The 24,679-nt window shown below is 42.1% G+C and overlaps 3 protein-coding genes across 3 annotated transcripts; all 3 read right to left on the bottom strand.

The window, feature by feature from the left end:
* Positions 1–430: 430 nt before the first annotated feature.
* ndufb7 (NADH:ubiquinone oxidoreductase subunit B7) lies at positions 431–2,742 on the bottom strand. The gene is made up of 3 exons (XM_056372070.1): positions 2,474–2,742; positions 1,222–1,390; positions 431–593 (listed from the first exon to the last, which is right to left on the bottom strand). The coding sequence occupies exons 1-3, from the start codon at positions 2,583–2,585 to the stop codon at positions 506–508; spliced, it is 369 nt and encodes a 122-aa protein (XP_056228045.1). The 5' UTR covers positions 2,586–2,742; the 3' UTR covers positions 431–505.
* Positions 2,743–3,509: 767 nt separating this feature from the next.
* zgc:136908 (Transitional endoplasmic reticulum ATPase) lies at positions 3,510–12,700 on the bottom strand. The gene is made up of 18 exons (XM_056372065.1): positions 12,383–12,700; positions 11,903–12,014; positions 11,656–11,828; positions 11,276–11,418; positions 11,011–11,141; positions 9,921–10,052; positions 9,661–9,763; positions 9,316–9,449; positions 9,000–9,135; positions 8,785–8,897; positions 7,784–7,948; positions 7,486–7,608; positions 7,176–7,388; positions 5,329–5,507; positions 5,121–5,250; positions 4,609–4,767; positions 4,137–4,288; positions 3,510–4,021 (listed from the first exon to the last, which is right to left on the bottom strand). The coding sequence occupies exons 1-18, from the start codon at positions 12,403–12,405 to the stop codon at positions 3,916–3,918; spliced, it is 2,427 nt and encodes an 808-aa protein (XP_056228040.1). The 5' UTR covers positions 12,406–12,700; the 3' UTR covers positions 3,510–3,915.
* Positions 12,701–15,608: 2,908 nt separating this feature from the next.
* samd1b (sterile alpha motif domain containing 1b) lies at positions 15,609–24,593 on the bottom strand. Its single transcript, XM_056372066.1, has 7 exons — positions 22,921–24,593; positions 21,432–21,690; positions 21,054–21,175; positions 18,006–18,054; positions 17,778–17,892; positions 16,354–16,468; positions 15,609–16,228 (listed from the first exon to the last, which is right to left on the bottom strand). Exons 1-7 carry the CDS (start codon positions 24,103–24,105, stop codon positions 16,085–16,087), a joined length of 1,989 nt encoding a protein of 662 aa, XP_056228041.1. The 5' UTR covers positions 24,106–24,593; the 3' UTR covers positions 15,609–16,084.
* Positions 24,594–24,679: the final 86 nt, after the last annotated feature.

Raw genomic sequence — 24,679 nt, 5'->3', positions numbered from 1 at the left:
CGCTGAAGTTAAAGGATCTTCTTCACAAAGCTTTTGTCAAAGCCAAAATTAATGGAGGTCAGAGTTTTGTACCAAGAGTTATTAGACTCCAACCACTGAGTTATGAGGACGTATAGGAAAAATTGATGAATCTTCATCAACACTCAAAATGGAGGACAATCTATTCTGGGAAAACAATTGTAGTCTGTGCAGGCAGAATTGAATCTTGAACCAGTGAATCAATATAGAACATTTTTATTCGTATTTTATGTTTCTATCTTAACCAAAAACCTATCACTTGGCTTTAGACGTCTGGGCAGAGATAATGAATCTAAAATCTCACTCCCACTTTGTTCAACCAAGGATCAGAGTAACTCCTCATGCAGAGACTGTTAAACTGTATAAACAAAAGTCTTACTTGATGATTCGATAGTATTAAGACCAACGGTGGTGAAGATTAAACAGTATTGTTTATTGTGAACAGCAGCTCATATATACAAAGAAGAAGAATTAGAGGATGTACTGATTATGCAGCTTCAGCCTTGGCCTCGATTCTCTTCTTCCTCAGCTGGAGCCTCCTCTCCCTCTCGTACTCCTTCATACGCATCACATAGCTAGAGGCAGAAAAACACAGGGTTAATGGCTAGCTAATGACAAGTTGGGAGTATATCATGAAATTTTCATAATATTTGATTAAGTTTAAATAATTAAATAGGAAGTTAACGATCTGGAATATTAAGTACTGCTATAAATTACTGGTTATTTAATCTTTGAGATAAAATCTCAGTTCTGACAAAAAAAAGAAAAAAAAAAGTTTCAAGTTTCTTTGAGTTTTCTTGTTGAGTCTTATTTCCGAAAAGGAACATTGGTTACCAAGTTTTCAGAGTCCTGAAGAGACAGAGATCTTTAAGATCTGTTTGGATTGGAAGTCCTTCAAGTGCTCAGAAAAAGAGAAGTCTCAATTTCTACAAATCCCTGACAACTGCGTAACCTACATCAGCTGAGGAAAACTGTGTGATATGATCAAAAGCTCCCGAACAGCTACTAAGTGGACCTAGTGATAAGAGTGTTGTCAATCTTGAAGACATATTGGATTTAGTTATAATGAGGATTTTGGCTTGGCCAGTAGATTTCATTTCAACTTTTTTTTTTTTTTTTTTTATTTAGTTAGAATGACAAATAAATGTCTAGGACAGTCAATCCTATTAAACCTAAAAATATGTCTCTGGTGTAAATACTCACTCCTGGTGTTCGCAGTAATCCCAGTCATGTCTCTCGTGCTTGCAGGCCAGGAAGTTGGGCCAGTTGTCCCTCTTACACTTCATGAGTTTTAGGAGATGATGGGCACAGTAGTCCCTCTGCTCCACAGGCAGCTGGGCCAAGTTCATCTGCTCCTGGCTCGCTATCATCTCTGGCAAACGGAAAAACATTTTCAGCCATCTTTCAATGTACAAGTACGTGATATTATTTGGATGGTCATGAGTCTTTCGGATTCACTGAAAACTGTGTGTGTTTGTTTAAATCCTGTCCAGGTAGTGATATAGTCTTCATGATCTATACTAATTTAGAGAGGCACAGTGCCACTGAGACTGGCTTTACTGAACCAATAAAAACCCTTTATAAGCAACATAACGAAGCTGAATTGTAAATGGTCAATTCTTTGGTTTGAACCCTACATTTTTGAAATGACTCCCCAGATATATTAAATTAAATAATTTATTTGAGGCTTTACATCAGAATCAGAACATGTGCAAATTCCTATAAAATCATAACGGGTTCTGTAAAAGTCTAAGGTAAGTAGTTAACTGGTTAGTGTAGGGCTACAGGATTTGTCTCCAGATAATATCTTAATTTCTCTTAGGTGTTCAGATTTGAATTATGTCTGGTTGACACAATTGAAGAAAGAAATTAAATGGCTGTAACCTTTTGCATTAGCACGTATCTATAAATGCAATGTTGGACTTTTAGTGTGAAAACTGCAACAGAATGTGTTGGGGAAAAATTACATAATTATTAGTCAGATTTCACCTTAAATGCCCTCTGAAATAACTGAGAATGTCAGTTGAACGTTGTCACACTAAAATACAATGATTAGCTTATGATTTGAGGAAAATATCTTGTTACAGGAACACGTTCTCGCATATCTTGGGGAGCTGCAGTAAAAATATAGATAACTGGCAGTCAAAATGCAGCTTCAGCTAGCCAATAACAATATCATTTAGATGTTACTCTACGAATATTTTGCATTTACAAGATTGTGTCGTGTCCAATGGCTGAAATAAGCAGTTAAAGGTAAATATGCAGAGCGGGTTGGCCACAGGTTGACAGCGGCTCTCCTCTAACCCCAGTTAGCTGCTAATTAGCATAAAGCTAGCTCGGCTAACGTTTGACAAGCTAATCTAGCATGGCTAATGCGGACGTTAACTACAAACCAATTTGCAATAAACACATTGTATGATGCAAGGTAGATCTGAACTGGACACTGCGGACAGACCTCTCTCTTTCCGCTCTGCGAAGCCGAACTGCGGGTCGAACTCATACTTCTTCGAAGGGTCCGGCTCGGTGTCCGTCTCGGTAATATACCGTCTGGCCAGGTGAGCTCCCATTGGCACCGCCGACGTTTATACACAGTTAGCTGAAAATAATATGTTCACCTTGCCTGCTAATCTAATGTTTCCAAAGTGTTTCTGCTATCTGCCATTCGGTCACCTCCACAAGCCCCTTGCTTCTACTTCCGCCTCTCGCCGGAAATAAACAGCCGAACGGTGCTTCAGGGGAACATCTTCCCTCTGGACAAATAACAAAGGTTCCGCTGGCAGGTTTCTGTGTCATTTCAACCAACTTAGTGTTCAATAATAATGATAATGAAACAGTTCCGATTCAACTATATTCATTATTCATTATTTTATGAGGTAAAGAAACTTGAACATTTTCTAGAGTTATATGTTGAAAGAACCCCAGACTTTTCAGAAATACAAATTGCTTTTAAAATGTTCAAATATAATCTGGGCCTTAGTTCAATTTCCATTTATTGCATTGGGATGCATTATATACAACCTACCATTGGCAAACAAAACAGAGACTATCTACATTACTAAAACCAAAAGGGATATGTGGGGAAAATGTTTTTGTGTAATTTCCGTGAACTGTTTCATGTGGATCATTGTTGAGGATCTGACTTAATTATTTCAGTTAATATTATGTGTACATGGTGCATATCCCTAAATACATTTGTGTTTCTCAAACAGGCCTTTTTAACAGCAGACATTTTGACTTGTCATGGCAGGAAAAGGGTTTTACTAAAAACATTAACAATGGTTTCTATTCAAGAGTCCCGATATGCAATGAAAGTGTGACAGTGAGGCAGCATGTACAATACCAGGATCCTGAAACTGAAGCAGCTAAATGGAAACTATCATATCCACCCTCAGTGTAATTTCACAGTACTTTAAACTGCACTAGTAAGTGATACGTGTGCAAAAACAACATATATTCCATGGATTTCAAAACAAACCCCGGGGGAGTGATCATAAAGCTATACAAATAAATTTATTTATTGCATATCAAACTCACACATACACACAACTTACATAATTTTCAGTTTGCTAACAGATTACAGTGTGTGGTAACCCAAAGCATTTATGTTATTATGGTTGACATATTTATTGTTTTATCTCAGTGCCAAGTGTTTTGGTTTTTACTTTGAAACTCAAAATTATAGAATTTATTTGATTTATTATTCGATTCATGTTATTATGCATTTATTTATTTATTTTTATTATTATTATTATTATTATATTTCTTTTTGCGTTGCTGTTTCCTTTTTTTTTTTCTTTTTGCCATTTCCACCTCTTTTTATTTATCTGTGTCCCTCCACTCAAGGAAGCCAAGCAGAGTAGTGAGAGAGGAAAACACTGTGCCGCTCTACGAGTTTCTTCACTGATAGAGGTCATCATTGCCTTCTTCTCTGTACAGATTTGGCCTTCCTGACCCAGGGCCAGACCCCTGACCTCCAGACCGTGCACCAGTAGCAGAAGGGAACCTATAGGTGAAGAAAAGAATAAGGAGTAAATTAAAACAAGGTCCATTACTACATTTTCTGTTGTGACACATGAATGTACTGTTATGTGTGGGTGTGGGTGTGGGTGTGTATGTACCTGAAGTTTCCGAAACCTCGGCTCTGCTGCAGAGTTTGAGCAAACATCTCATATTTGCGGATGTCATTGTCACTGACAGAGCGACGGGCAAATCGCATTGCCTCTTCAAAGTGGTCCTTTCTGATCTCAGGGACTGGATCAAAGTCCTCATCCTGAACACAGATAGAAACATCATGAGGACTACAGTAGGAAACAATATGCACTGTGTGTGCGTGTGTGTGTTCGTGTGTGTTCCCAGTCCAAAGGCTGAACGTTCCAAAACACACAGCCGCCCTTTAGGGAACTTTTTATCTTCCACAGTCTCTTTCTGTACTGAGCACACATAGCCCGGCACTGATTTGATGAGTGGAGCATGTGTGTGTGTTCATTAATGTCAGAGAGAGCCCATTAGCAATCCCTTGGTTAATACAGTAAATATGGCGTAAATAAGTAATTATGCAGTGTAGCAGCAGTAGCAGCTTGACAGTCTGACCATGGGGATGCCTGGTCTGTTCTGCCTCTGACGCTCAGCCTTGATCTCAGCCTCGATGGCCTCACGGATGGCAAGCTTACAAGCCCGCTGGCAGATCTCTGTCAGGTCAGCTCCAGAGAAACCCTCTGTGATGTCAGACAGGTACTCCAGATCCACGTCCTACAAGAAGGAGAGAAAGCAGGTGCAGAAGGAAAGAGAGATAGAGAAACTGATGTGTTGTGAAAATACTAAATCTAGAAATACTATTCTTTGTGTATGTGTTTGCTCCCCAGTTTAAAAACTTTTTATCCAAGGGGTAAAATAAGAATCTATTTACTCATGCAAAGTTCTTTTCTCAGAGAACTTGGGTTATAGTAACCAAATGCTTTGTAGTTTTAGTATTTCCTTAAAGTAAGACATGATATTTTTTCCCACATTTATCAGCTTAAATTACTATTTCTTCTATCTACTCTTATGTAAATGAGGAAGTTACTGTACAAAAAAATTTGTCTTTGTATGAGTGTGTAACTAACTCGTGCAACAGGAGATTTCCGTAGGTTGGCGTTTAGGATGGAGGTGCGAGACGGTTTGTCCGGGAGCGGGATGTAGATGAGCTGGTCCAAACGGCCCGGCCGCAGGATGGCTGAGTCTATGATGTCAGGTCTGGTGTGACCAAAATGAGAAATAAGTAAACGGGTGAAAATGCAGACATTGGGGGGGGGGGCATCCACATGCACGCACCTGTTTGTGGCGCCAATGATGAAAACGTTCTTTTTGTCAGACATGCCATCCATCTCTGTGAGTATCTGGTTGATGACTCTGTCGGCTGCACCACCTGCATCACCAGCGCTGCCTCCTCTGGATTTGGCAATGGAGTCTAACTCGTCGAAAAACAAGATGCAGGGGGCTGCCTGTCTGGCCTGTAGGCAGAGAAGAGGCCAGGAGGTCAGAAGGATTACTGTCAAGGCTGACCCAAGTGATATGCAAACTAAGTGGCTGCTTAGGGCTCCCATGGCCACAAGGGGGGGCCCCCAAGAGCGCACTAGGACCATCCCCCATTCTAGCACCCATAACTGCCAAATATAATAACAATGTTTGGGCTCTTAAGCAGCTCTGCTCAAGCAGTGCAACAAATAGATGCTAGTAGTAGTGTTGATAATGCTACTGTATTTGGCTTGGAAACTGTTTGGTAGTTTTAATAGGCTATTTATTTATTTCAAAGGCTAAAACCATTTTCATTAGTCATTATCATGCCTTACTATACTATGACATTTTTTTACATTTTTATGCCTATGGATTACTATATTATGTTTTTATGATTTACTATATTATGACATTTTATTTTTTCACATTTTTATGTCTTACTATACTATGACGTTTTATGATCTTTTTGTGCCTTACTTTACAATGATTTTGTTATGGGGGTAACATGGTGGTACAGCGGTTACAAGTGTTTCCTCAAACCTACAAAGTTATGGGTTTGAATCCTGGGTGTGGGGCCTTTCTGTGTGGAGTTTTCCTGTTCTCCCGACATGGGTTCTGCAATCCAAAGTCATTAGGATATTTTCATGCGTTAATATACTATGACTTTTTTTGAGATTTTTATGCATACTATGATATACTATGATGTTTAAGGCCCATTCTATTGAGTCTTGTTGGGGTTTAATAATATCTGTGAAGTATTTTATATTGAATAAATTTGCCTCCTGCTTCTCATATTAAAGCAGACATATTCCCCAGTGTTGGAAAGAATCCTCTCCCAATTCTTTCCATCAAATGTACCTTCCAGGTCTTTTCCCCATATCATCCTAAGATTATTATGCCAGTTATTATTTACAGAGGGACATATCTTTAGATATCCATTTAGATGTTTTACGAAACATTGTTGGTAGTTGTACATAGCACTCTATTGGATTTCTATCCTGATAGAAATCAACCTTCCCTTTAATACAGTGTCTAAACTGTGAATAAGTGGCCCTCCCCTTCCACATTGAATTTTCCCCTCATTCTGCTATAAGAAAGGAAACTGTCCTCTTCCATATAGATGCATATTATAATGGATAATGTGAAATCACACATTTCTTAAGTACTTCCTGCCACACTGTCTTTGAATGCGCCAGAATGGGATTCACAATATTATTTTTCTCCTTTAATATCGACTGTGCAAGAGCCTCAATAGGTTTAAAAAGGAGAAGTGAGTTCCTGTCCAATCAGGATCCAATCCAAATCAGTGTCCGTTCTTCCCCATACCTATGATGCTTTTATTTTCTATTTGTATGCCTCACTATAGTATGATGTTTGTATGACTTTGTGATTGGGTAACACGGTTGTACAGTGGTTAGACCCGTTGCCTCAAACTAACAGGGTTGTGGGTTTGAATCCCAGGCATGGGGCCTTTCTGTGTGGACTTTGCATTTTCTCTCTATGACTACATGGGTTCACTCTGCTCTGGCTACCTCCTGCAATCCAAAGACATGCACATTAGTTTAATTACTATACTATTGTGATGTGAGTGATGTTACCATATGTCTCATTTATAAGAGGATATATTATTATTGTTATTTTTTCACTCCTTACCCTGCTCTCACCTTATCAAAGACATCTCTGACATTGGCCTCTGATTCTCCAAACCACATGGTGAGCATCTCAGGTCCTTTGATGGAGACAAAGTTTGCCTGGCACTCATTGGCAATGGCCTTAGCCAGAAGGGTTTTCCCACAGCCTGGAGGGCCGTAGAACAACACTCCACGAGACGGGGTCATCCCAAACTTCAGGAACTTTTCCGGATACTCGACGGGGTACTGAGGAGAGCAAGATGAAGATCGATGGATTATCGATGGGCTTGTGTTTGTTGGTATAAACTGTGTCTGCTGGCATGAGTGTGTGTGTTTCTTCCACCTGAACAAGCTCTTGCAGTTCTTTCTTGACCTCGTCCAGTCCTCCGACGTCCTCCCAGCTGACCTGAGGCACCTCTGCAACGGTCTCTCTCAGAGCTGATGGGTTGCTCTGACTCAGAGCCCACTGATGGAAGGAAAGGAGAAGAATCTCACTTTGTTTACTCATTCATTAACAAGCATTCATTTCTGGCTTTTATTGTGAGGTTACAAATAACAAGCTGTACATCTGTTCTTTTAGGGAATTTCTATATACAAACAGGATTGTGTATATATGTGTGTGTGTGTGTGTGTGTGTGTACTTGGAAGTCATCCATGGTGACAGCCAATGAGTTGAGCAGGTCAGCATCAATAGTTTCGTCCTCCAGGTCTATGAGGGTCATCTTCTTGCGGATGGCTTGCAGAGCAGCTTCTGAGCAAAGAGCAGCCAGGTCAGCGCCTACATGGCCGTGGGTCTCTGTGGCGATCTGAAATATGTTGAATTGCTCAGGGGCACACATCCATATAAAGACTGATGCCAGCAGACAGCGGTGTATTTGCTGAATGTATAGCATCTTAGTTTAAAGCTCCTTTTTTTTTTCAACCCTAACACTGAAATTAGACACATTTAGATGGGTCAACTGAATCTGTCACTGGTAGACGTTCATGTGAACATGAATATTTATTGATCAGATTCTCATATTTATGCCAAACAGAAGTCTCAATCCCCATCTTGCCTTTTCTCAACAAGTTTTATTTTCTCTAAGTTACATTATAATGCTTACTGTCAAGGTAAAGGTTACAGAAATCCAGAGGACTTTTGTCAATGTAATTAAAGGTCTTGTGAGTATCTCATGCAAAATAAAGTTTTACTTTAGTTTAATTCACTATGGGGAGAAAAATCCCTATTTTAAATGGATTTGCAGCACTTTTATCTCCTCACAGTCAAAGTGAATGTGGAAAAAAGCAGCAGGTAAAATCTTCTTATATGGATTCAAGTGGAAAAATTGTCATACAATAAGAGTCTGATGCCAAATGTTCATGTTCTGTAACATGAGAATATTAGATAACACCTTACTGACACCAGTCTTAAATCCAAAGATATTCAGTTTACTGTCACACCAACAAAAGCAGCAAAGAAGCAAAGAATTAAGAAAGTGGAACAATGTAATGTTTGGCATTTTTGCTTGCAAAGGTGACTTAAAAAAGTTAGTTGATTATTATTATTAAGAGTTTGTCAATCAACTATGTTTCTTTAAGCTTTAATTTCCAATTTGATCAGTGTTTTTTGTGTGTGTTGGCCTGGGCTGCTGCACTCTCTCACCCTCTCCAGGTCGACGCCGTCAGCCAGCTTCATGTTTTTGGTGTGGATCTGCAGGATCTCCAGTCTGCCAGTCGAATCTGGGATTCCAATGTCAATCTCCCGGTCGAACCTGCCTGGAGAGAGATATCACCATATTAGTGAATGTTTGTTTGGTTCTCTCTCTCTCTGTGTGTGTGTGTGTGTGTGTGTGTGTGTGTAGCTTTGTCTGTCCTGACCAAAGCGTCTCAAAGCAGGGTCCACGCTGTTAGGTCGGTTTGTTGCTGCCATGACAACCACATGAGCTCTTTGCTTTAGGCCATCCATCAGGGTCAGGAGCTGGGACACTATACGCCTCTCCACTTCACCGTGGGTCTACACGCACACGCGCGCACACACACACACACGCGCACACACACACACACACACACAAATGTCAACACTTTCTTTTTTTCCTTTACTTGCCTGATTTCAGAGAAATGAAACAAGCATAACTAGCACTTGATTGTCCAGATGTGACACAGAGTTCTTCTTAACTCGTCCCTTGTTGTTTACCTTCTCTCTCTTGGGAGCGATGGCATCTAGCTCATCAATAAAGATGATGGCAGGAGCATTTTTCTCTGCCTCCTCAAACGCCTTTCTTAAGTTACTCTCTGACTCTCCCGCCAGCTTACTCATGATCTCAGGACCTTGTCACACAACAATGCACAACAGGTAAGACACATTTTCTCCAACACACATATTTATAGGAAAAACAATAAGTAAATTACAATTTCCAATAAGACTAGTAATTCTGCATACTTTATTTTGAAAAAAATGTCACTTCGCCAGAGCAGCCCATTTCTCCATCTTTCCCTTTCTACAAATGGTCTCACTGTGTCACTGTGAAGAAAGCCTCACCATTGATGAGGAAGAAGAAGGCACCAGTTTCGTTGGCTACAGCTCGGGCCACCAGGGTCTTCCCTGTGCCTGCAGGACCATACAGCAGGATGCCTCTGGGAGGCTGACAGAGGGGAGTGACAAACACACTCAGTCGTGAAAAGAGAAATGTCTAATGTTAGAAAGGGAAGAAGCTGATTTATGGGTGGATAGTGTTGGGGTTTGTGTGTGTGTGTGTGTGTGTGTGTGTGTGTGTGTGTGTGTGTGTGTGTGTATGACACCTTAACCCCTATAGCCTTGAAAAGACCCGGGTGCCTGAGAGGAAGTTCCACCATCTCTTTGATTTGTGCCAGCTGCTTCCGACAGCCTCCAATGTCGTCGTAGCCGATGTCATTGAGGCTCTCCTCCTCGTCCTGTCACAGGGCAGAATGGAGGACTCAGATGAGGTGGACTCTCTGTCATTAATATGATTTGACAGGTTGCTTATGCTAATCAGGGTACATGAAACTTTGATAAAGTTTTTGCAGCATTCGTATTGTAGAGTAAAGGCCGGGATACACTTGAAAATAAAACAACAGAGTTTACATGTCGTGTTGTCTGGCCACAGCTGAGGGAAAAAGTGTCCATAGTTGTTCTGAATAGCCACACTCGAAGCGCAGAGTGAAAAGCCAACCATAGAGAGAGATCATCATTCAAAATGGGAATATCAGTGGTAATTTTTTCTTAACAATCTTGCCTTGATGGCATTGATAAACTGAAAAAGTGAGAAATTTGATTGTAAACGGGATTTTTTAAACAGTAGCATGGGTCCAAAATCAGCCTACAATCTAGCCTCCACACACCTGGAGTATTGCTGCATGAAGTGGGTGTGCTTCTTTCTAAAACATACAAAAATAGTTGGACATGACCCGAGTCATGCTACCAAGGCTGTAAAAAAACTATTCTATTATAAACCATTCCAACTTCATTTTCAATATATGGAGTTACACTAGAGAAATGACAAAAATAAGTGTACTACTGAAAAGCCTACATTATACACTGTACTATGGATGAGGAAGAAGTGACTGAATTCAAGTGTAAAATCAGTTTTTTGTCTGATGATAAGCAACAAACAATAAACGAACAAATCCTTGGACAAAGCTCCTTGTTCAAATTGATGGCATTGTCTTCCTTGCTGCAGCCTTGCTGATACCATATTTCATTTTCCTGCTAGTATTACTCAAAATTGTGTAAAATGTTTTGTATTGATGCTTCAATGAAGATGATGTGGCGGTAAAAGGGAATTCTTCCTGGTCCTTCTGCCAAGTGGCCACTGAATGTTAATACACACTGATACATCGCAAACCGCAGGCTCATAAATCTCTCACAGACCTCTCTTTTGATTGGTTCTCCCTCACAGTATATGACAGTGTCTGGGGCAACGATGCAGTGGGGGCTGGGGTCTGTCTCCACCACCTTGAACTCCACCGCCCGCATGCTCCCCCTCACCAGGAAGATGTCACCTGACAGCACAGATGACAAGTAACTACATACAGGAGCGTTTGGATGAGTTCAGGCTGCTGTTGCTGTGATGACATGGTTGCCATGTTATGAACAGAGCTCTTTAATAGATGAAGAATCAGAGGTGTTGCGGTACCTTTGTGTACGGGCCGGTAAGCCTCCAGAAAGTACGGTTTGAGGAAAACCTCAAAGAGGCTCCCAGTCAGGCCCTCAATGGTATCATCTATTGGCAGGACATGGATCTTTTTGCCATACTTGATATCAGGGCAGGCATGGATACTGTGATCTCACACACACACACACACACACACACACACACACACACACACACACACACACACACACACACACACACACACACACACACACACACACACACACACACACACACACACACACACACACACACACACACACACACACACACACACACATCAGCAGGTGACCATGGATTACTCCCGATCATTTCATATGGTGTTCTCAAAACCCCACATCTTAATCAGGTGCGAGAGCTACCTGATGACATCACCAAGCCGGACACGCAGGTTGCTGCGCGTCACACGATTCAACCGGATCCGTTCATCTCCACAGGTGTCATCAGTCAGGACGATACACACCGTCTGACGTTGTTTCCGCCCTCTCAACACCACTGTGTCCCCCCTGAAGAGCTGCAGCTCCTCTGTCTTATTCTGGTGGGGAAAACGCACAAGTCTAAGACCAAATACATGCTTGCCTTTGGTGTATATTTACACTTCACACACACCTGTGACAAGCTGACAATGCTGCTGTCCTCACTGAGAACTTCATCCACAATGAGTCTGTTTGGCCTGTGTTTCTGCTTCAGGATGGCAGTGGAGAAATCTTCTCCCTTTGGGCTTCCAAACAAGAGGCACATTAAGACTCTCTCACATACAAGCGCTGCACTCGTAGCTCTAGTTTCCTCATGTGACACTGAGCTGTATTTAGACTCTCTATTGCTCTGCACATAGCAACTATATGAGTGTACAGATATGTGGAAATTCCTTATTAATTAATCAGTAGTTTTAAGTTTAATGTAAAATACAGTGTTTCAAATCTTTTTTTTTTTTAATAATATATAATAATTCCACATGCAGTAACACCAGTTACATGACATAAATATGCTTTGGATAATGTATGTCAATACTACAATAATAAAGTATAACATGTTCAAATATGCATCAGTCGCCCACACATACTGTACATATGCAGCTGTCTCACTCACTCTGCTCCTCCTGAGCCTGGCATGACTGCTGTCCTTTGTTTCGTCAAATTTCAATCTTCAATTTTTCACACTCAAGGTTCACTCCCTCACTGCTTTCTTTAGTTGTTTACTGTGGTATATTCGGGGAGCTGATCTTGTATGAAGTGATTTCTGTTCTGATCAGTGCCAAAGGTTTCAGATTCAACCTGATCTGATCTGCCCTGGTGTGGTTTTGGTCTTCCCGAAGGCCCAGACGTTCACAGCAGAGAGTCTCAGTGTTTTCTTTTCCCTTTGTTGCCTTGAACCACCATGTTTGCAGCCTGTCTGTTTATCAGTGGAGATATTAATATGCCTCCCTGTCTTATTTGTAACCCCATCATGTGCACGCACACACTTTCATTCTCACACGCACACAGAGATCCCAGGCAAGCACTTACCTTGGAGACCGTCCCAGGACAGATATAGCATGTTATTCCCTCCTCCCTCTGCTCCTAACCAGCAAATGCAAGCACAAGCACCTAGCTGGTCTTGGCGAACACTTCCCGACTTGGTGTGAAATATTTATGGGTCAAAATAAATGCTGCATGGAGCCTATTTTCCAAAACAGCAGACTTACAGTCATACAGTCTTACATTCATTTTCTGGATAAGTCCTTGCATGGTCTTTCCCCCTTCGACACTTGTCATCGTGACTGAAGGGAGCTGCTGTTGCAACCCAACTGCTTTAAACCACTGGTGTATTCCCTCCCTCACACACACACACACACACACACACACACACACACACACACACACACACACACACACACACATACATATGCAGGTTTATGTCTGCAACACACATATACACACAGCCCTCACATAAGCACAAACACACACAGGCATAGTATACACTTTCACAACATGTAAAGAAGAACTGCAACAACTGAGCATTCACACACTGTGGTGTTTTAATTTAAACTTTTATTACTAAAACTGTCCTTACAGCAGGAGATAACAGGAGACAAGCAACAAGGGCGTACTGTACATCCCCTTGTGAGACTCGAACACAGCTGTCCTCTCCTACAGATTTTAACAAATGAGAATGACGTGATGTGAACAGTGGCAACAAACACTGTAACATACACCTTTCACCAACTGTAATGTGTTCTGCGAAAAAGAAAGTGAAAGTAAAAGGGGGGTGGGGGGTAGAGGAGGTTTGAATGCACAAAGAAAATGCTGATTTAAAGGTTAGTGTGTGGAGAATGGACTGAAAACATTCACAAAATGAAACCAATATGCTTAAAACATTTTAAAAAATATAACAAAAAAACTGTTAATTTGCGACGCAAAACCAGGAATGTATGCTGTTACAGTGCAGGTAGGAATGAGTTGTGTGACATTTTGACAGCATTTGGTTTAAGGTTAGACCAGTAAAAACACTTCAAAAATGCTGGTGGTATGAGATTAGTTTGATTGACTGACTCAGCTTTACCCTGCAATAACATCTTTCAGTTAGATAAAGTTATTCCAATAATTTACAAATGGCTAATGTATTTAATGGAGTATGTTTCAATATATTTACACATTCATTTTACTATATATAGTTTAGATTTGATTGTTCTGCTGATTTCAGTTGAGTTAGCTGGTGCGTTTGATCAACATTTCTGCAGTCTACTCTGGAGCCGGTTTCACAAAGATATTTTAGACTGGTCTGTGGTGTCATTCTGTCTTAATTTTGCTCTTAGATTAATCTAATGTGGGTTGCACCTCCTGAACTACTGCTTACATAGAGATTAGCTAATTGTTACTCTTTACACCCAGTAACTGACAAACTGTTGTGTAGCTAACTGCGGCGACAAAGCTAGCGTTGGCTTGCTAAATACGATCCATTTGGTGTAAAAATTAGAGATAAAATGAAATATGGTCGTCAAATCTGCCCTGAAACGTCATCAGTGCTCTTCAATAACAACGTAAATGCCAAGATTTAAATAACATTTCACAAAAAATAACACAACATGTCAAATTATGAAAATGCTATTATATGAGTAAATAACATCAGTTAGTTTAGCATAATCAGATATTTCCCCCTCATTCTAAACTGTATGAAGACTACTTACTCTGAAATACATATTTCTCCAAGTAGTTAAAACTGTAATTTTTGCCAATTGTGCAATCATAAAATCCTCCAGTGACTTCCTGTTTACATAGTTCATTGTTCTTGATTGGACAGTGCTATAGCAACAGTTTCTGTTTCAGTCTCCTAGCAACTAATTTACACATTACTAAGGTCTTAACTAGCTAAGACCTTTCTTAACTTTTAATGGTGCCACTCGATTTAGTAAACTACCTAAGTAATACCTAAGTAAGACTTCAAGTTCAAAACAATGGATTTATGAAGAGCTGGTGCACAAACCTGATCAAATTAGCAGAAGTCCAGAGTCCTGCCGCATTAAGAAGACACAGCATCTCAGCTGTGCTACAGGTCTGCGCTGCACTGACATTTTATTCTAACGGCGGCTCTTGTATTGTTACACTGATCACTGTATTTTCCCATATTCTTGTGATCATTGAATTCTTCCAGAAGGCAAATGTTTTCTGCTGAAGGGAACGGAGCTGAGTGATTGGATGTGGTTGCTCAGTCAGCCATGTGTTAGTTTGAAAAAAAAAAAAAAAACAAGTTGTAATTTACCCACAGTTCATAGCAAATTAGTTCTACTTAAGATAGTCAAGAAATGGACAGCTTTGTGCAAGAGATAAATTTAGGAGCACATGAAGTCTAAGCCACAGTCAAAGTCTGTCTTTGTGAAACCGGACCCTGATCTGGTGAGGCGTAGGTCGGAGAACATCATGGCTAGTTCATATTTGAAAATATTATGAGCATGTCTATGTCCTAAATTAAGCGACACAAAATCAACCACCTGCTGATCTACGAGCTGACAAGATCCGACAACCTCTCAAACATCTAGGGGGAATTATCAGCTTATTGCTTTGACCAACCACCGTTTGTGAAAGGTCGTGAAGCCTGGAGCAGATTTTATCTTCAAGTAAAGGACTACTATGATGGGTCAGCAGAAGTTAAACAGAATCCCAACCATCCACTCCAGTTCCTGGGAATGTATTAGATCCGGTCAACTTCTAAAGTGTTACTGTTCAATCCATCATGCTCTGTCTATGTATATATCGACAAACACCCACCCACAGCAAGAAACCTCTGCATCCCAGCCCCCCCCCCCCCCCCAAAAAAAAAAAACGAAATTTACTTCCACACAAAATAACCACGACCAATTTCAAAATGTGCAGCATGAAAGGTCAGCATGAAATAACAGTTTAAAGACATCTTGCACAGTTTAATGAAGAAATTGCAAAGTGCTCGATCATTGTAAATAAAAAAAGAGAAATTGCATTGCAAGCTCTGCATCTTAAAATTTTAAGTCTGCTTTCTCCCTCCAACATTTGTGCTCTGTTTGGCAGAAAATCCTTGGAGTCCAGGAAATCCGTTGTTTCTGTGTGTCATTTATGGACCAGAGCAGTTGTAGAGGGCTAGGAGGGAGAGAAACACAGGTGTGTGTGTGTGTGTGTGTGTGAGAGAGAGAGTGTGTGTGTGTGTGTGTGTGTGTGTGTGTGTTGTTTTACATGAGATGAAAAGTAAAGTGTCCTGTATATCATGCATGCATTTTTATATGATTACTTTGAGTTACATGTACGTACAAACATAGCAGTCTCTGTGTGTCTTTGTGTGTTGTTAGCAGTCGTCATCCTCAAAGTGTGTTTTCTGCAGAACCTTTACATGACGCTCATAGATCTTGAGGGCGGGGCCGAGCCTGATTGACAGGCCAGTCAAAACATCATTACGCTGCATGAGGAGAAGAGACTTGCCATCGATTTCCTAATGAAGAGAGCAAAGCAATGTGGGTAGGTAGATGTGGGTTAAAGGTTAAACTGTTTAAAGTACAGCTTTTAATCCTGTCTGTGCTGCCCTCTTGTGGCTATTATTGTAGATTACAGTCTCACCTGGGTCCTGAAGGCAGCAGCCTGCTCAGGGAAACCTGCTGCTGTGAAATAACTGACCACATCAGATACTGTCCAGTCCACTGGGCTCCCACTGGCCCCCTCAGACTTCATAAACCTAGAAATATGAGGAAGAGGACAGTTGGCCGATGGAGCCGTTACCAAACCTGCAGATGTTGAAAAAGTAAGCTCAGACAGCTATTTAGTTTTTGTGTTATTTTTATTTATGATTTTATTTCATGTGAATTATGATGTGAATTTTCTAGGTTTTGGGAAACACGGTACTCAGTACTGTAGATTGATGGGGGTGGGATCACTGGGATTTCTATGTTTTTACGGTTGAATAGATTGAACCTTGATCTTGAGATTTCTCAGTTTCACTGTTAGTGTAAACAGGAGTATCAAATATTGCATTCTATTTAATGTTGAATGAAACAGATGTTGTTTCACTCTATTTTAAGGTGGTAATACAATCAGGGCAAGGGTTATCTTTGACTACATGATATGGAGAAAACATGCAATGCCCGATGACGATTTACTGGATGTTGAGATGGAAATTAGCTTCACAGGGCCAGACCACAGTATTTCTGTCCTCGGCTCGGTACTTCAGCACACTGACGTTAACATTAAACAGTGACTATGAGGCTAAGTACCAACTATCAGCCTTACTTTGATAATTTACACTCATAGCCCTTGGCCACAAAGTCCTCAAAAAATGTACAACAATACAGCAGGACAATGACTGAATATACAAACTGGTCGGTCACCTGATCTGAGCTAAACTGAACACATGTTTTATTTGCTGAAGACTAAGATCTAAGGTCTGAAAATCCCGCCAAAACAAGTCTGTAGTACAGGCCAGGCAGAGCATCTCGTAGGAATCTACCAAGCATCTACTGATGTCAGTGGGTCATAAACATCAGCCAGTCGCTTACTGCAAAAGACTTACAACCAAATATTTATGTCTATTTTAATCAGTCAAATAGCTTGAGACAGATGTAACAATGTTACATGCTAAACCTCACAGGACCGCAGTGAGTGGGCTGCAAGGCTGAATGCAGTATTACTAGGAATTTAAATGAACTGTAAATAATATCCAACTTATATTTACCTTCACTTAACTAATATTTTAAATGTTGATTATATATTTAATAATAACCTGCCGTGATCCACCAACCAAAAAACACAAAAGATATTGTTGGTTTGTGATTTTTTTATCCAGCAATGAACATCTGCTTCACGTTAAAAACAATCTAAAGCTGCCTCCGTACTTCATGTCATGTTTTCATCGGTTTTCCAGTTCACTAAAAAGATTGGACTTGTTTACAGTAGAAAAAATATTGACTTAAAAACAACAAGCAAGGGAGGAGCAGACACTATATCAGCCCTATGAATCTGTTTGTCTCCATTATGTCTGCTGTACTCACCCTCCACTGCTAAGTCCATTTATCCCTCGCTCTTCAGGCAGGCCAGAGTCTCTCGGGGAAGCAGTGGGTGTGAGCAGGCAGGATGACACGCCAACCTCTGTCTTACACTCCAAGTCTGTGAGGGGAAAATTAAGCACAAATTAAGTCCCTGTTATTGCTGCTAACTACCAAACACAAACATGCACAAATACACACACATTTTGAGATGATAAATAGAGCAGAACTCACTGTTAAAGCCCGAGGAGGAGTGGTTGATTCCGTCATGCTGCAGCTGATTCTGTGTGTGGAGAGAAGAGACGGGGTCAAACAAAGAGGCGTTTTCACAAGGCCAAAACAGTGTTCTGTGAAATCTACTGTGACGCTGAGCTTTGACCTTTGACCACCAAAATGTAATCAATTCATCCTTGAGTTCAAGTGGACATTTGTGCCTTATTTGATGAAAATTCCCGTCAAGGAGTTACTGAAATATCGTGTTCACGAGAATGGGACATACATACGTACGCCGGACGGATGGACAACCCGAAAACATAATGAGCAGGACAAAAAAGATGGTTTCTATCACCTGGAACAAATCATGTTGAAAACATCTCAACCTAAAGTGAAGGATGAGAGACGCTGGCTTCATGACAAAACTGCTACAAGACATTACAACCATCTGCTGCCCGAGTGCGAATGATGATGTGTGAGGTAGGAAGTGGACTGGTGGGGGAGCAAAGTTTGACAAAGCTAATGAGTCGTATCCAGTAGAGAGCTGAGGTCCGTCCTAACCAGCCTTTGCTGCACTAAAATCTGTAATTCTGCTTGCCTTCCTGAAAAGATAAAACAACCCCCCCCCCGGAGATAAATGTCTTCTACCATTCTGACAAGTAAAAGGCCAAGAACAATCTGTAGCTGTGTTTGAAATCACACCCTCGCTCATTTTGGACGTGATCATATTTTTTCCAATCGCTGGCAGGTGAAGCATGGTATGGTGGCATTTTAATAAAAAGTAGTGTACATTTTATGGTCACTACTAGATGTAGTTCAGTTGCAGTATTTTGCTGCCAACCTCAGTCAGAGACACAGAGAGGGCTACAGAGGTCTGGTAAGCTCACTTCTTTTTAACTCCACACGCCCAGATTTCTTAAAATTTATTTTCAAACTCGCAGTCTTCAGCCCCAATCAACATTTTACTAGAACTCATATTAATGGTAATGTTAAATCGTCTAAACTCCCAGTTTAAGGTGATACAATGGACAAATGTCAAGAGCTGGGGATATATACATGTTTGAAAATCAGGCTGTCACACGTTTCACAGAACAATGCATTTATTCAGTTGGTCTTTTGTTTTCATTTAAAGGTCATCGCTCAAGTTTTTGACCAGTAGCTTTTTGGAAGTACGTTTTTAAGATTAGGTGTGCACTCACACCAAGACGCACGTGTGAAGCGATTCCCAGTCCTGAGGGTGGTTGTACATTGTTCAGCTGATCAACAGTTGGTAGTTGGGACACACCAAGAAATGTAAGGTAAGGACGGTGAAGTGCGTAAGAAAGCAAACATGGACAAGGTGAGTTCCATGTTAATTATACTATAATCATTTCCCATTCATTTCTTCATTTCATGGCTAAATTTATTCTATGGCATCCCAAGATGCATTTTGCTCACATACTGTAAAATATTCTGTACCACAAAACATGGCACAAAATGCAGCATGTATCACATGCCGTGCCTCACACACATCTTGGAAGAATATCTAAAAATACAGTGTTAATGCACCTAACCCTAACCCATCCAGTTACATTGATCTAATGTTTTCAGTCATGACAAATTTACATGAACTCTGACAGCAACTTCAACACTTGTCTTTTAGGTCACTTCTTTTCCTTCCTAGGATACATTATGAATTTTGGACATACCACATTGTAAGTCTCTGTCTGTTGAACCGCTGTACCTACATATCGCTGCTCATTCTAACTACTGATTCTTCTTCAATTTATTCCAAAAGGCAACTGTTGTTGTTGCCTCTGCCAGAGATGTAAAATGCATCAGTGTGTGAACCATACAAGTCATCCGGGGTTCAGAAAAGCATAAAAATCTTTAATGAACTGCAAGCAGGATGGATCACGGTTGTGTGTTAACATTTGGCAATACGGCGGCAAAATGGACACTTGAGAATGAAAATGTCACTGATTAAAAGTGATGTCACTGCATGATCAATATGAATGAGTCAACAACATACATGCAAACTAATTTTTCTGCAAAAGTAAATATATGACAGGAAACTGGTGAGAGAAGGTGCTATGTCAAGACCTCCATGATTATGTCACTGAAATGCATTTCAAGCATTCACAACCCATTCTGTGCTCAGTGATTCAGTTTTAGTAGTGTTTGATATTAGTATTCAGTCAAGTATGCAGATGAATGAGGTATTCAGTGCTCTTGTTTGCTCTCACCACAAGGGGTGCAGTAAACTCTCTGACCCTGTTATAGCTAATGCAAGTGTCCCACTGCAACAGTGACTGAGAATGTAATGATGTACTTTCATAATAAAAGCACTTGAAAAATCATGACATTTGCACAAACATATCTCCCCAGGCTCACTTTTATAGTCGCATTTTCATCAGAATTTTAAGTGTTTCTGAAGGACGGTGGTGGTACAGACAGACACTCAAGTTTTACATTACTGCTTCACTACATTTTAGGGGGAAATATTAGACCAAATTAGATTAATTTCAAACAATAGAGTACATAGAATTAGCACTGCCTGACCAGCTACAGTATTAAAATAGTCTACTGATTACATTTTAATGCATCAGTAATAATAATCCAATAATATAATATATATGATTATATAACAAGTATATATATATATATATATATATATATATAAAGAATAATTTTACATTTAATACTCATGTACACTTGGCAGATAATACAAAAATGAATCAAAAAAATTTAAAGAATAAATAAAAAATTGAATGGAGGAGTTTTACTTGTAATGGGGTATTTTTACTTCATGGTATTGATACTTTCAATAAGATAAAGGATCTCAGTACTTATTTCATCACTGCTAAAGGAACTGAGATGGAGTTTATCTTTTTAAAGTATTTTTAGGGCATTTAGTAGTGACAGGAAACGAGGGAGAAATCAAAGATCCCTGGTCATACGAGAGCCGCTTCATTGTTGTCCTGTTTCGTTGTCAGCTTCTTAACCCCTCTGGCAGCGCCCCATCTTTGAGTAAATATAACTTATTTTGATAATGCATGGGGAATAAAAACCAACAGGACGTGCACTTACTTGTGCTGCCTTATGTAGCTGATCTGGGACGACAGCTCTCTCCTCCAAGTGCGCACTGTTACACTGTGACAGTGGAACTCCCTGAACGGGTGTGGATTGTGTCCGGGTCGGTGAATCCATCCCTGAGAGATCAGCAGCCAGACGCCGAGCAGATCAGGGGAATACGTTTGTGAAGAGAGAGAAAAGATGAACAACCGTTCAGAACTTTAAACTTGCCGCCTAAATGAAGATATTTAAGGTAAAATTGAATTTTAATTGGGTAAAAATGAATGAAGAGCAACCAGCATGACTCATAACTGAAACAATACCTTATAGTAGTACTGATATTCACAATATACTGTACTGGCTATACTCAGCACACCGTGCACATGCACACACCTTTGCCACCATGCTGCTGCTGCTGCTGCTGATGGGGGCTCTCCTGCTTTGATGCTGTCTGGATCTCGGCATCTTCTGTGGTTTTCTCAATGAGCTCTGGTTCAGTTGTCATGGCTACCGGGGATAGTCCTCCCTCCTCATCAGAACTCCGGGGATCATCCTCCTGCTCCTCCTCCTCTTCCTCATTCTCTTCCCGTTCCTCTTCTTCACTGCGTGTTTCCATTGGCTCATTCGCTTGGGCAGGGGGGGAGGGCGGTGGCTGCAATGACATATAAACTTCTATCAAAAACAAACAAACAACAAAACAAAACAAAAAAATGTCCGCGCCTTAAAACAGGGGAGTAAAGTGGAGGTCAAGCACTGGCTTCATCCTGAGATGAGAGTGCAGCACCTGAGTTTGATCCAAGTTCCCGTTCAGGATTGTGGCTCTTGGGACAGATTTGAGCAGCACATTAGGTCTGCTGCGCTTCTTCGGGGCGGAGAGAGTAGATCAAAAACAAAACAAAACAACAAAAAAACAAACACCTCCCACTTGGAAAGACACACTGATAGCAGAAATAACGATAGCCGCCCACCGTAGCCAACTCAAGTCTGCACCCACAGGGGGAAGAAGAGGGAGGAGAGCGCGCTGTCAGAAATGATACAAAGGATTTAATGAGGCATGAAACGGGAGATATGCGGGGATGGCGAGGAGGAGAAGAAACAAAACTACGGGGTTAGAATCGTGCCTCAAAACACACTAAATGTGATCCGCATGAACAAACATGATGTTCGGCTGTTGGGGTTGAGTCCGCCGCGACAGAGCGGCAGCGGCACGTCTCAAGTTTAGACAGACACCGCCTACTGCGCGGCAGGCCCAGACACCCGCGCTCTGCTCCGCACTAAAGCTAAAGTTCCTGAGAAAGAAATCAAATGTTATTGACCCCAGATAGTGATGTGACAACGAAACAAGACGCTGGTCGTGCTCGCGCCATGCAGAGACGCTCTTTACGGTGCGCGCGCTCATCCTGAGAGCCGGGGAATCCGCTTCGGAGCTGTCTGCTCCTCTAGCCTGTGTAACCCGCACCTTTTGTGCAGGAAGCCGAGCCACACACACACACACACACACACACACACACACACACACACACACACACACACACACACACACACACACACACACACACACACACACACACACACACACACACATTTGCCGTGGCTGTAGGGAAGGAACGCCAAACAGGCACGGTCGCATCCCGCTGACAATTAACCGACAAAGCGGAACAATTAATCTTCTAAATCACCTCACACACTTTTGCATTGAAAAGATCGATGTTTGACAAGAAAATATTTGGTGAGGGAAGCCGAGCGCGTCCTAGTGCAGTATAGTCTATGTATGGGTTTTAACCAGCGATCATTAATTTATCAGCAAGCCATCAAGCCAACACTGTTCAGCGCGCTCTGTACAACCTGGACGTGTTAGAAATATTAAGTTAGCATTGCCCACCTTTTTCACCGTCTGCTTGTCCTGCAGTGCGCTCTTTACAAGTCTGTCAGCGGACGCATTCTTCGGCATCGGCTCCTCCACCACCATCCCCCTCAGAGGAAGAGTAATGTTCCCGCAGCGGGTCCTGCGCAGCCTGCCTCTCGCCACCTCTCTCTCCATGACCACTTTGACTTTGCCTCGGGTCAGCTTCTCCTCCGACAGCCGCTCCTGGCTGCTCAGATAGCCCAAAATCTCCTTCAGCCCGAGCGGCTTCATGTGGCCTCTGGTCGTGGCGGCGGAGCCCCCGCGGAGGCTCCTCTCGGACAGGCTGCGAACAGAAGCCACCAATCTGTCGCCCAGGTCGGGATTGGCGTGGTTCCCTGTTGTTTTGGTGCTCCCTCCCCCGACTCGAAGTTTGGGTTTGAGGGGCTCGGTCGGCTTCTGCTGTGGAGGGAGGCTGCTGACGCTCCCAGAGCAAGTTTTGTTCTGGGTGTCAGCTCCGGACAGAGCAGCCTCCTTTCCTCCGCGAAGTGCATCGGTTTTGTTCGGTGTTGTCCTGCTGCCATCACCGGCGTCGTGTGCGCTTGTTCTGTTGCCGAGACCGGGCGACGGGCACCCCCCCACTCCCTGCTGTCCTAATCCCTTGTCTCTCGGTGCACTTGCTTTCTCCTCTTTACAGCCGCTCCCGACAGCGCAGCCCGTTGTTGCGCCACAACTGAGGCACCCGTTTCCGCTACTTCGGCTGGAGGCAGGCTTGAGCTTCTTGCCAGCGGTGCTGGCTGATGTTTGAGTGTGGGGATCGGGGCTGGGCTCCGAGTCCTCCTCTCCTTCCTCCTGGTCGGTGAAGCTGTGCGCACTGTCGCCGTTGTTGTTCAGATGGTCGTGTTTGGTCCGCTCCCTCGCTGCCTCCGCGCTGCTGCTGCTGCTGCTGCTGCTGCTGCCAGCCGCCGTAAACTCACTCTTCTTTCTGCTTTTCCTCTGCACCTTGGCCGCGTTTCGGTACGATATGGACCCCTTGTAGCTAACTTTGAGCACCGTCTGCTCTTGAATCAGTTTTTCCAGTTCTGTCCTGGTTCGGTCCGGGTCTGACCCGTGTCGTCTCCGGACCATTCGACAAATCCTCTCCAGATCCGGACGGGCTTTCCTCGAGCGGAGAGAGTCGATTGTTTCCAGGATCCACTCTCGGTACTTATTGGGCTCGGACATCTTCTCCTGCTGGTGCGGATGGGGTTTGGCCCGAGTGCGTCTTTTCCTCTGTTGTTTCACAAGTGACGCTGTGTCAAAGCTGGGAAGCAAGAGTGCGATCCCCGGCAGGAGAATGAGGACGGAAGCCTGACTGGTACGCTTGCGTTCGTTGGCCACATTGTGCGCTTAAGGTAGACCGAAGATGGCGCCTAGGTCTCCGCCACAGACGCAAATGTAATGGCATTTAAGGTGGAATTGACTCTGTTCTAGCGCATCGCAGATGTTCTTTGTTCGCGGTCTCGACCTGAGCACCCCACACTTTAAAATACTCGATTTTAACCGGGATTAAGACGAGTGCGCAGTCCGGACAGTGCGTATTGTCAGTTATTGTCGTGTTTTTAAGCGTTATGGCGAATCAGTCACAAACCCAACAGATGGGTGGATGTAGCCCACGGCTCCACTACGTATCAGGCGGCTGTGATGGATATGTGACCTCCGGTACAAAACTCGACCACCGAGAACATTTTAAAATGTCTCATCATCTATTCACTTTTCTCAAACTTGCGGCTGCCGAACCAGCAAATAACAACACACC

This window comes from Seriola aureovittata, chromosome 3 (genome assembly GCF_021018895.1).
Source record: "Seriola aureovittata isolate HTS-2021-v1 ecotype China chromosome 3, ASM2101889v1, whole genome shotgun sequence".
NCBI lineage: Eukaryota > Metazoa > Chordata > Actinopteri > Carangiformes > Carangidae > Seriola > Seriola aureovittata.
This window is presented reverse-complemented; position numbering and strand designations above follow the sequence as displayed.

Bases quoted from the DNA above. Each gene is read 5' to 3' on its own strand.
- samd1b (XM_056372066.1), bottom strand. From the start codon at position 24,105: ATGTCCGAGCCCAATAAGTACCGAGAGTGGATCCTGGAAACAATCGAC. The intron at 21,176-21,431 runs GTGTGTGCATGT...CTGATCTCTCAG, and splicing joins GCAGCAGCATGGTGGCAAAG to GGATGGATTCACCGACCCGG. The intron at 17,893-18,005 runs GTGAGTTCTGCT...TTCCCCTCACAG, and splicing joins CTCCTCCTCGGGCTTTAACA to ACTTGGAGTGTAAGACAGAG.
- ndufb7 (XM_056372070.1), bottom strand. From the start codon at position 2,585: ATGGGAGCTCACCTGGCCAGACGGTATATTACCGAGACGGACACCGAG. The intron at 1,391-2,473 runs GTCTGTCCGCAG...TCCGTTTGCCAG, and splicing joins CGCAGAGCGGAAAGAGAGAG to AGATGATAGCGAGCCAGGAG. The intron at 594-1,221 runs GTGAGTATTTAC...TTCTGCCTCTAG, and splicing joins GATTACTGCGAACACCAGGA to CTATGTGATGCGTATGAAGG.
- zgc:136908 (XM_056372065.1), bottom strand. From the start codon at position 12,405: ATGCCAGGCTCAGGAGGAGCAGA. The intron at 11,829-11,902 runs GTGTGTGTGAAG...TTTCCCCACCAG, and splicing joins GCATTGTCAGCTTGTCACAG to AATAAGACAGAGGAGCTGCA. The intron at 11,142-11,275 runs GTACCGCAACAC...CTGTGCTGTCAG, and splicing joins TTACCGGCCCGTACACAAAG to GTGACATCTTCCTGGTGAGG.